Here is an 11,627-nt window from a genome sequence, read left to right on the forward strand (position 1 = left end):
CCCCCCCCCCCCCCCGCTGCTGCTGCACTGAGTCCGTCTCCCCCCGCCCCCCTCCCCCCCAGGGAAGGTGAAGGAGATGGGCTACGACCCGCAGGCCAAGCTGCACCGGCTCCAGGAGTTCTGGATCAGTCAGGCCAGCGCCGAGCAGCGGAAGGGCCGGGCCGGCCGCACGGGCCCTGGCGTCTGCTTCCGCCTCTACGCCGAATCCGACTACGATGCCTTCGCCCCCTACCCCGTGCCCGAGATCCGGAGGGTAGCGCTGCACGCGCTCGTGCTGCAGGTGAGGCGTGGGCGGGGCGGGCCCTGAGCCGGGACCCATCCTGGGGTTTCAGGGCCAGGAGGGGCAGGCAAGCTCACAGCTGCCGGACATCCGATCCCCCTGCGGACGGAGGGTTGTTCCCGGGTCCCCAGGCTCGTGGGGAAACGTCGTGACTCCATCAGAATGCTTTCAGCTGTGATAGAGAATCCACCTGGAAGTGGCTTTTGACACCAGGTTTCTCCGGACATTTTATGTCATGGCTCTTATCTCATTAGTTAGCTTTGCTTCGATGAGGCCGCTGTGCCAAGTGGGCCCACTCACAGAGCGGCCACCACGCAGAAGCTTAGTCATCAGGGTGGCAGGCAGTTTCTTTTATTTGGGGACCCAGGCCCCTTCCCTGTGTGGCTCCCTCACCATCCTGCCAGCTGGCGGAGGGGAGGGAGCGTGGGAGAGGAGCTTGGGGGGGTTTGAGGGCCAGGCCCCTCGCCTCCCCTTGCCCTGGTGAGTGCCCAGTCCGGAGCCACCCCTCACTGCAGGGCAGCCTGGCCAGTGTGGGCTCTGTGCTTGGGAGAGAAAAGCCAAGCGGGGACGGGCGGATGGCTTCCACAACGCGTGTCCCCAGGCGGGTGTGGCTGGGGACACGAACCTGCCCCCTTCCTGCAGGGGATGCACTCTGATAGTTGGTTAGATTTCATTTTCTAGAATGCCCCTTGTGATCCCGTTGTGTGGGTTCCTGAGCCACGCGGCCTGACCCGTATGCACAATGTACCGTTTGACATGGGCAGCGGTCCCCAGATGGGGAGGCGGCAGGCTCGGTTATGTAAGTGGGTCAGGGATGTCCTGTAGGGCTCGGGCTTGTCCTGCCTCTTCCATCTTCCGTCCATCAGCTGCTCTTCTGAGCACAGTGACAGAGACAGCGGCGGTGGGTAGAGAACGCTTGCCTCGTGCTCACTGTGGGCCAGGTGCCACTCTCAGTGTGGCATGTATAGAGCTGCTTGGATCCCCACAAAAACTGGGGGGTAGGTGGTCTTATTCCAATTTCTGGATGAGGAACCAGTCGCACAGAGAGGTGATTGAAGTTGCCCCAGGTGTCCCAGCCGGCCGGTGGCAGAGCCGGGATTTGATCTATCGGCCTCCTACATGCCACCAGGCTCTGGTGGCCATGCCGTCACCGCCTCCTCCTTTACCATCCAGAGACAGAGGCAACGACTGCCCCTCCTCGTGGGTCTCATTTTTAAGACCACAGGAACCTTTCCCTGAAGGCCCCAGGAACCTTTCCCTGAAGGCCCCTCCCTGGCTGATCTCCCATCCCGTCTTGTTGGCAGCACGGGGTCATGGGTGTCTCCCGTGTGACCTGGAACTGCCCAGGGCCTTAGCCTTGGTTGACTAGCTCAGAGTGGGGCTTGCCCGCCCCGGCTACTCATTAGAATCACCTAGAGAGCTTAAATAAAAAATCTGGCCTTACCCCTCCCCCAGTGCTTCTAACATAAAGGGTTTTTTATTTTTTGGTTTTCTACGAGCGCTGGGTGTTCTTCTGGGCAGCAGGGAGGGAGGTGGACCGGCTGCTTGCCGGGTGGCCGGCCCGAGCTTGTGGTGCCGCCTGCTGAGGCCCAGGCCAGCAGGTGACCTCGTGGCGAGGTCGGCTGGAGCCCCCGGGCCCTCTGAGCTTCCTTCCCGCTCTCTCACGGCCCCATGAGCCGCCATGCCCGCCTTTCCTCCGTCCGGTCCGGAGAGGGGCTAGTTGCTTCTGCCTCGCCAGGCCTGGCGACGGGTGCGTGCTTTACTCCGTTCCCCCCACACCCTGCTGCCCTCTGGGTCTCTGAGTTAATGAGGATTCACTCTGGTCCGCAGCGAGAGAAACCCAACTCAAACTACCGCGAGCAGAAAAGAGGATTTCCGGAGGTTGTGCATCCATCGTGGGGGGTGGTCTGGCTTAGGAACGACGGAGGATTTCATCTGCTGGGCTTGGGCTAATCTCCAAGCAAGGGGAAGACAGTCCCAGCAGCTCTGGGCTTCCACGCTGGCCCCTCACAACCAGAGAGGAAGCCAGAACGTCCCTCTCCCAGCGTCAGTTTGCAGACGTCGCGGGGAGGATCCCGATAGGCCCAGCTCAGGTCACATACTCATTCGTTGGTCAGTTGCTGTGTTGAGGGGCTGAGGTCCTGCGGCTTGCTCCGTGGCCAGGGTCTGGGAGAAGAGGTGCTAGACAGACAGTGACCCTCTCCCCTGCCTCTGTACAGTGGGCCTTGACGTTGGGAGTTTTAAGGTAGCACGAGTTTGTGATCTCTGAGCCCCCGACCAGTGCTCCACAGTAGTTCCCGTGTCCCCCATTCCTGGGGGGCTCACTTGTCATTCCAGATGAAGAGCATGACCGTGGGGGACCCGCGAACCTTCCCTTTCATTGAGCCCCCGCCACCAGCCAGCCTGGAAACCGCCATCCTCTACCTCCGGGACCAGGGGGCCCTGGACAGCTCCGAGGCCCTCACCCCCATCGGGTCCCTGCTGGCCCAGCTGCCCGTGGACGTGGTGATTGGTGAGGACTTCCTTTGGGGTGGTCGCCAGGGCGCCGGGTGTGGCTGTGGGGACCGTTCACGCTCTGAGTGACTCGTAGGCAGGCCTGTTCCTTCTCTAGGCCCCATCCGTTCAGTCACAAGTTCTCTGTGCCAGACTGTTCTGGGAGCTGGGGTTCAGCAGTAAACAGGCCCCTCTGTGCTCCGTACACCCTGTTCCCAGCTCCACCCTGGTGTCCCCTGTCTTGGTGTCGTAAGGATGTCAACACGGCCCGCCTCTTCCTCTTGCTCATCCCTGAGTCATCCCTGCCCCTTCTGAGAAGCTCTCTGACTGACGTGTGATCTGGTCTGATTGTCCTGACTCGAGACATTCTAGGTGCTCTGTGGCCCGCAGAATATTCCCAGGCGAGCAGGACTCCGTGTGGCACTATGGACCAGGCATGGTGCCCCACGGAACCTTCTGCCCCGCTAACATCATTAACGTCCCCATCACTGCGGCAGCCTGGAGCTTCCGGGGGGAACAGGCTGGGGACCCCCGACCCTGAGGGCCTCTCGTGGTTATGAAGGTGGTTCTGTTTGTTGTAGGACACAGGGCTAGAGCAGGGGAATCCGATCTGAGAAGAGAAAGAACGCTCTGTGAGCACTGGCTGTGTGTCAGCGAAAGGCGTTATGGGCCTTCTGTCATCTCACCCTCACCTGGTGAGGGTAGGGCCTGTGGTCACCCCTTCTGCACCGATGGGGAAGTTGAGGCTTGGCCAGGGACGAAGGTCTACACCCAAGGGTCCGGAGCAAGCGAGCAGCAGGACCTGGATTTGACCTGGCGTGATGTGGGAGTGACTCACTCCAGCCTCAGAGAAAGGCTGTCACTCGCTCGCCCGGCGTCACACCGTGGGCAGAGCTGGGAGGCCCCCCCAGCCAGATGGACACTGTGGGTCCCCAAGACCCCCGGGACAGGCGGCACAGATGACTCAGGGCTGGGAGGTTCTGGGCCCGGATGGCTCAGTCACCGTGCTTCCTCTGTGCCGGTTGGAACTCGAGTGTTTCCCGGGTGAAGCACGGTTCATTCCCATGGCAGGCAGACTGCTAGTAGCCCATTTCACCGATGGGAAAACAGAGGCGCAGAGAAACAGAGCTAGAGTGTCTGGGACAACCTCATTTTATTGCCCAGCTTTGTTTTACGAGGCTAGATATGGAACTTTCCAGAAAGGCAGCCAAGGGGACTGGTGAGGATGAGTCAGACACGTGTTACGTAGGCCGCTGAGCACAGGGCAGACAGGTGAGGGCCTGGTGGTACAGACCAGGGACCTACTGCTTCTGTCTGTCCCTGTCTTCCCTGCTCCCACTGCCCCACCTTCTCCTGTCCCCGCCATCTCCCCCTGCTCTCGTTCCTCCACCTTGACTTAAACAAAGATGGCAGGAGAGGCTCCATCCCGAGGCAGGCACAGAAGTCAGGCCCGCGGTGTGCCAGGCAGGCCATTAGGGCTCACGTGGAGTCCCGTTCTAGGGGGAGGAGGGAGGGACCCCGGAGGGTCAGAACGAGTGTCAGGAAGGAAAACCAAGCCAGGAGCGGGTTGGGTGGGTGGGGGCGTCAGTTGTAGACAGGAGAGCCAAGTGGGTGGGGGCAGTGCCGCCGACAACAGCCGGCTCTCAGACCGTGCCCACCTGGTGCCTGAGGAGGCAAGATCGAGGTCATCTCCGACCTACAGATGGGGAAACTGAGGCCTTGCCCAAACTCACATGACTGGGAAGCAGAGTGTGGGCTCGATTCTGTCCCTGTGGCTCTCAGGGCCCTTTGCGGGCAAGGAGGAGGGGAGGGTGGGAGGGCAGCCGTCCCGGAGCCCGGGAGGCTCAGCTCGGCGTCTGCCCCCACCCGCCAGGGAAGATGCTGATCCTGGGCTCCATGTTCCACCTGGCGGAGCCCGTGCTCACCATCGCGGCTGCCCTCAGCGTCCAGTCGCCCTTCACCCGCAGCGCCCAGAGCCACCCGGAGTGTGCGGCGGCGCGGCGGCCCCTGGAGAGTGACCAGGGGGACCCCTTCACGCTCTTCAACATCTTCAACGCCTGGGTGCAGGTGAGGCCGGCGGCGGGGCCACCCCTGTCTGTGACCTGCGTGGGGCAAGAGGAGGCCCGCTACCCCGGTGAGGACCCCTGAGCCCTCTGCAAACTGGAGGGGCCCCCGTCTCCACCCTTCATTCCCGGGGCTGTGGGACCAGCAGGCGCCGGGGCGCAGCCTTGAGGGGAGGCTGGGGTTTGAAAGCACTGAACCAAACCCCTCCCACCCAGAGGAAGGCCCCGCACTCCTAGGGTGGCACCTGTCTATCCAGCACATGCTCTGGGCCTGGGCCTGTGCCAGGCAGTGCTGGGGACCCGGTGGTGACTACAAGCACCTGGCCCTGCCCCCCTGGGTCGCACAGTCCCATGCAGGGAGGCAGACCTGTCTCCAGACAGTGACCACCCAGAATGGGCTGTGATGGGCAGTCCAGGGGGCTGGGAGAGCCCAGAGGCCATGTCTGACCCAGTGTGGTCTGGGAGGGCTTCCTGTAGGAGGGGGCAGTGGCGCTGAGACATGGAAGGAGGAGGAGAAGTCCTTCTTCTGAGAGTCCCAGCCTCTTAATCTTCCAGGGGCTGGTGTTCGGGCCTGTGCTGGGGGCGTCTGGGTGCTGCGTCAGACCCCGCATCCTTCCCCAGCTGGCTAGGCCCTGACCGCCTGGAGTCTGGTTTTCCACCCAGGTGAAATCCGAACGGAGCAGAAACTCTCGCAAGTGGTGCCGCCACCGAGGCATAGAGGAGCACCGGCTATACGAGATGGCCAACCTGCGGCGCCAGTTCAAGGTGAGGCTCGGGGCAAGGGGAGCAGGCTGGGAACAAACCTGGGGAGGCCAGGTGGGGGAGGCGGAGTGAGTGCGGGTGCACCACCCCTTTCCTTCTCTGACGGAGCCATCAGAGTCCCACCCTACACCCACCTCTCACAACCATCAGACACTCAGACATGGGGTCGCCTGGGTGAGTCAAAGGGGTGGAAATCCAGGAGGGCTTCCTGGTGAAGTGGACAGGATCCACTGTCACGTGCTACATCCTCACGAAGAGCCTCGCCATCTGGGGCAGGGGTGCTGAGCTCTGGGAGGCAGTGGGGGCGAGAGCTGGCACACCAGATCCAGAGCGGACATCGCAGTAGCAGGTCCCAGCTCTGTCATTTGCTAGCAGTGTGGCCCTGGGCCTCAGCCTCCCTGCTGTCCTGTGAGGATTAAATGAGTTAATACACGAAAGACCCTTTAGAACAGGGCGAGTCCCCGGTGTCATCCACTGCCCGTGGTTGCGGACGGCCACACTGAGGCCTGGACGGGGTGGTCACCTGACTGTGGCCTACCGTACAATTTTAGGAGTCCCCCCCGCCCCCCCAGTCGGGGACCACTGATGTTCAGACCATTCTCTGCATCTCTGGCTTTCCAGAGCTCACTTCGGCTTTTGTTGGCCTGCAGACCTGGAGAGAGTAGTGAAAGGCGGGGGCCCCTTTCTCTGTGTTGCGCACGCACATGACATCCCACGTCCTCTGATACGGAGGGGCTGGCGAGTGGCAGGCCCCACACCGGAGCCCCAGACTCGGCCTGCCCTGTGTCCCTCACCCCGGCCCCGCCCGCCCACAGGAGCTGTTGGAGGACCACGGGCTGCTGGCCCGGGCGCAGGCCACGACGTCGGGCGACAGCTTCCGCCGGCTGCAGGAGCGCCGGGAGCGCAGGGCCTTGTACCGCCTGAAGCGGCAGCACGAGGAGAGCGGGGGGCGCCGGCGCAAGGTGCTGCGGCTGCGGGAAGACCTGGACGGCGGCTCCAGCGACGAGGACCGGGGGGCCGGCGACGGCGTGGATATCCAGGTGGGCGCCGTGGGGCCGGGCCTGGTGGGCTGTCCTCTGCTCAGGAGACCGGGCTTCGCGGATAGGACCTGGCCCCCCCCACTCTGCAGCACCCTGGGGTCCACGTGTCCTAGCGCCAGCCCCTCGGTACTGGGCTGGGCCCCTCAGGAACCCGCCTTCCCCCCCACATTCCACCCCCCCACCAGGATGTGAAGTTTCAGCTGCGGCACAGCCTGGATCAGCTGCAGGCGGCCACCGGCTCCGCCCAGGACCTGACGCGGGAGCAGATGGCCCTGCTCAAGCTGGTGCTGGGCCGGGGCCTCTACCCGCAGCTCGCCGTCCCGGACCCGTTCAACAGCAGCCGCAAGGACTCGGACCAGGTGGGCCTCCTCCTCGCGTCCTGGCCCCGCGTGCGTTTGGCACCCAGCACGCCTTCCTAGCCCTGCTCTGTGCTGAGGACGCGGAGGTTATGGGCACAGTCCTGGCCCTGCCCTCACGGGGCTCCAGTGCAGTGTGGGGGAGTCAGGGAAGGCTTCCTGGAGGAGGGGACTTCTGAGTGGAGACATGGATGGGGGAATCTGGCCGAGAGAGTAGAGGAAAAGGGTTCTAGGCAGCGGAAGAGTAGGTCCGACGGCCTCCGTCACCTGGCGTCTGCTTTGGCCTCTGCAGATTTTCCACACGCAGGCCAAGCAGGGCACTGTGCTGCACCCCACCTGCATCTTCGCCAGCAGCCCTGAGGTACTGCACACGCGGGAGCCGGAGGCCAGGGGTGGCGAAGTGAGCCGAGGTACCGTGAGTCTAGACAGGGACACACAAACCCCTTGGGATGTGAGGGGTGGGGGGACAGTGACGTCAGGGTGCCCCTCACCGACTGGGGTTCCCTCCTGGCTCCCGCCCACACTCTGTCTCTGCTGGGGCTGCTGACATGGGAACGGTAGGCGGCGTGGCTTCGGGGTTCCAAGAGCCAGACCTCTTGGGGAGTCACTCCACACTGAGCCCCACCCTCCCTGCGGTGGTGGCTGATGGGGCGCTGGGGCCTCACCCCAGGCTGGAGCTTCTAGCGAGTAGAGGGGACCTGTCCTGTGGGCTCTGTGAACACCCGGCCTGGTCCCGCCCGGGGGCGCGGAAGGCAGCCGCCCGGCTGGAGTCCCGCTCTGTGAGCTCTGGGACACAACGCCTGTGTGTCCTTGTTTGTAAATAAAGTAACTGTTAAAATGTCAATGTTAACTCCAAAGGTAAGATTTATCATTTTAAACATCGAAGGCAGAATTTGAAACTTCTCTCTCAAATCTTTAACTGCTGTAAATTCCTCTTGTTTTTCTCTTTTAGTTTTTCATTTTGAAAAATTCCAGATCCCATCCAAGTAGAGAATGGGATGAGCCCTCGGTAGCCTCACCCAGTTTCCTGCCACCCCGTGTCTTCCGTCACCTCATGTTTTTCTCCTTTTTGCTGGGATTGGATCCCAGATGTCATATCGCTTAGAAGCGTGAAAATAAGGACAGTGATTTTCATTTCCTAGTGAAAGTAGCCGTATTTAACCCGTGTGAACCGTGGGACCGGCAGCGCCTGGGGCGACAGGCCCACGCGGGGGCTGCTGTGGGGAGGAGAGCGGGTGGCAGGGCTGGCCTGAGCTGCCCTGTGGCCTGTTTCAGATGACAAGGACAAGCTGAGCAGCCGACACCAGCTCCTCACCTTCGTCTCCCTGCTGGAGACCAACAAGCCCTACCTGGTGAACTGCGTCCGCGTCCCCGCACTGCAGGTGAGTCCCAGCCCCGCGCAGCCCGGCTCCCAGGTTTGATGACCGTGTCCCTGGGGCGGGAGGCAGGGGAGGCCCTGAAGAGCCGCCTTCCCCAGCCACCTGCTGTCTTTGCATCCGTGGATTCGTTCAGTAAGCACATGCTGAGTGCCTGCTGTGTGCGGGGAGCTGTCGTAGGCACGGACAGCCTGGCAGGGACTAAGGCAGACTGGTCCCTGGCGTCCCAGAACGTCCGTCCGGCAGGGAGGATGGCCGTAGTGACAGTAAAGCAGCGCTCTGTGATAGGTTAGTGGGTGAGGAGTATTTGGGGAAAATGAGAAGAATAGGGTAAGGGGCTTGGGGAGGGGTAGGGTGAGGGTGGGCAACAGGCTGTAGTATGAAATAAGGCCATCAGAGTGGGCCTTGCTGAGAAGGTGCAGTGGAACAGAGGAGGAAGGGAGGGAAGGAGCCACAGGACACTTAGGGGGAAGAGTGTCTTGGAATAGCATGTACAAAGGCCCTGAGGCACACACATGCCCACCAGGCCCAGGGAACAGCTGGACCGGAGGTGGTGAAGGGGAGAGTGGCTGGAGATGAGGTCGGAGAGGCTGGAACCCCCACCCCTGGGAGGGTTTGAGCAGAGCTGGAACAGGGTCTGCCGCGGGGCGGTAGCAGGGAGCCCACCAAGGAGGCGACTGCGGTCATCCGGGCAGGAGAGGGTGGCGGCTGGCCCCGGCTGGAGGCCGAGGACGTGCTTAGGTTGCGGATAGATTGGCGTATGTGTCTGTAGCCAGGAAGGGAGAGTCCTGCCTCGTGAGTTCCGCAAGCCACCCTGCCCTTCTGGGCCTGGCCTTCATTCCCGCTCTGTGGGGGAGCAGACGAGGCTCCGGGGGGGCGGGGGGGGCATGTCACTTATCTGAGCCCCACGGTGAGCAGGGAGCCCAGGTGAGGGTCCCCATGACCAGGCCCCCTTGCTTCAACCCCGGGGAACATAGAGGGGAACGGAGAAACCCTGCGGGCTCCCCGAGCCTCCGGAGACTCCCCCGCGCCGTGCTGTCTACCCAGGCCCTTAACGCTGACTCTGACCTGCTCGGTTCCGTCTTCACGCAAACACTGACCGAGCGGCTGCCTGGCACCGGGCGCTGCTTCCTGTTCTACGTGCGGGGACGCAGTCGTGACCGGAATCCCAACACTGCCCGCATCAGTGGGGCTCCCAGAGGCGTGGGGGAGGCAGACAGAGACACGAAGAAATAGGGAGAACGCCAGATTCCCCTCGCCGCGCTGGCAGGGAGGGGCAGAGCGGGGCGGGGGCAGAGTGGTGGGGCGGGCAGGACTTCAGGGAGGAAGCAGAGAGTCGCCAGCTGAGAGCCTCGGCCAGGGCGCTTGGGGTCTATGGGGAGTTTTAAACACACACCAAAGGAGAACAGCAGGCGGAGCAGAGCCATCCCTCTGTCCCCCTGCCCCCCCAGTCTGCCGCAGTAGCCGGGGTTTTTCCCACTTCCCGATGCGTTTTAAGGTAAATCGGCTCGCATTGGCACCCTCGGCCTCCAACACTTCAGCGTCCGTCCGTTAACTAGTGTTCGGTACTTGTTCACGTATGTCAAGGGTAGAGCGTAGGTCGTGACTCGTATAGATGGGAGGGACGCTGTCCGGTGGTGTTGACAGAGGCACCCGTGCGTGTCCGCTCAGCCCTGTGGCGAGACAGGAGCATGACCCTGCCTTCCTAGAACGTAGGACCGTTTACTCTTTGACCCTGGGCTGTCTGTCCAAGTACAGTGTCCGTTCCGTGGGGGCAGGGACCCTCGTTTGCAGCCGAAGCTGGAAGGGGGCCTGGCACACGGCGGGGGGGGTGTGTAGGTGTTTGGGGGGGGGCGGGCACATGGGGTCCATGAGAGGGTGAGAGGACAAGTGGGGGGAGGAATGAGGGCTGGGCAGGAGCCCGGGGTGGGGGGGGGGTCTCTCTAAGCTGGCATCCTGCCCCGCATTCTCACCGGCTGCCTCCTGTCCCCTCCCTTCCAGTCCCTCCTGCTGTTCAGCCGGTCCCTGGACACCAACGGTGACTGCTCGCGCCTGGTGGCTGACGGCTGGCTGGAGCTCCAGCTTGCGGACAGTGAGAGAGCTGTCCGGCTTCTGGCAGCTTCCGTGCGGCTCCGGGCCCACTGGGAGAGCATCCTGGACCGGCAGCTGGCCCGTCAGGCCCAGCGGCGGCGGCCGGAGGCAGACCAGGAGGAGGCGGCGGGAGCTCCGGAGGACTGCAAGGAGGTGGCAGACCTGAGCAGGGACCTGCTGCAGTTCGTGGCATCCAAGGTATGCCGCCTGCGTGGCCATGCCCTGGATTCGGAGTCCAGAAGGCCTGGTTTCCAGCTCCTTCGGTGGTCGGTCGCGCTGCTGTGGGTTTGCAAACCAGACAAGCGCAAGGTCACACAGCGGGGAAGGGGTGGAGCGAGGATTTGATCCCGGGAGCCCGGCTCCAGAGGCCGAGCCCTTAGCCCCTGTGGGTCCCCCCCCCCCAGTTCCACATGCATTTATTGAGAACCCCTGCATGCGCCGTGCGTGGTACCCTCGTAAGAGTTAAGGGCGTGCAGGCCAGAGAAGGAAGCTGGAAGTCGCTGTCTGGCCATGGAGGGCACGGGAAGAGTTGGACAGAGCGGGGTTGGTATCAGTCCCCACCCCGGAAGCAGGGAGCTGGGAACAGCTCCTGGTTCTGCGTGCGGACGGGGTGGAGAGCAGGGGTGCCCCGGGGTGACTTCCTGGGGCGGCGGGTCCAGGGAGCCAGGGCGGGGGGGGGGCGGACCGACGTGCCAGGCGAGGATGGGCAAGGGGGCCTGATGGCAGGTCGGGTTGTGGTCCCATGGGTGACAGCAGAGAAGGGGCACCGGGGCACATGTCAGACAAGCCTCTGGCGGCCAGCGTCTGAGACCGTGTTGTGATGGACTTAAGCAGTTGGCCTGGAGCCGAACCGTCCAGGCTGATTTCAGGCACCCCTGGATCCAGGTGCCCTAACGATGTCTCCGAGTCTGTCTCCCCTCCTTCCCGTCCTTCCTCCCCCAGGTTCCCTACAGCCTCCGGCGGCTCACGGGGCTGGAAGTCCAGAGCCTGTATGTGGGACCCCAGACCATCACCGCAGCCCCCAGTCTCCCCGGCCTCTTCGGCAGCTCTCCCCTGTCCCCCCACCCCACCAAAGGGGGCTACGCGGTCACGGACTTTCTCACCTACAACTGCCTCGCGGTAAGCGTGGACGCCACCTCGGCCCATCACTGCCCCCCCCCCCCCCC

The 11,627-nt window shown here is 63.2% G+C and overlaps 1 protein-coding gene across 2 annotated transcripts in view; it reads left to right on the plus strand.

The window, feature by feature from the left end:
• DHX34 (DExH-box helicase 34) overlaps positions 1–11,627 on the plus strand; it is a 26,224-nt gene that overhangs the window by 13,345 nt on the left and 1,252 nt on the right. For both annotated transcript variants that reach the window (XM_040634218.1, XM_040634217.1), the window contains exons 6-15: positions 63–280; positions 2,618–2,792; positions 4,647–4,840; positions 5,500–5,601; positions 6,414–6,638; positions 6,824–6,997; positions 7,287–7,404; positions 8,270–8,376; positions 10,372–10,659; positions 11,404–11,580. In XM_040634218.1, the coding sequence (XP_040490152.1) occupies positions 63–280; positions 2,618–2,792; positions 4,647–4,840; positions 5,500–5,601; positions 6,414–6,638; positions 6,824–6,997; positions 7,287–7,404; positions 8,270–8,376; positions 10,372–10,659; positions 11,404–11,580 (1,778 nt within the window). The remainder of the gene's footprint in view (positions 1–62; positions 281–2,617; positions 2,793–4,646; positions 4,841–5,499; positions 5,602–6,413; positions 6,639–6,823; positions 6,998–7,286; positions 7,405–8,269; positions 8,377–10,371; positions 10,660–11,403; positions 11,581–11,627) is intronic.

This window comes from Ursus maritimus, unplaced genomic scaffold (assembly GCF_017311325.1).
Source record: "Ursus maritimus isolate PB19 unplaced genomic scaffold, ASM1731132v1 scaffold_19, whole genome shotgun sequence".
Lineage (NCBI taxonomy): Eukaryota > Metazoa > Chordata > Mammalia > Carnivora > Ursidae > Ursus > Ursus maritimus.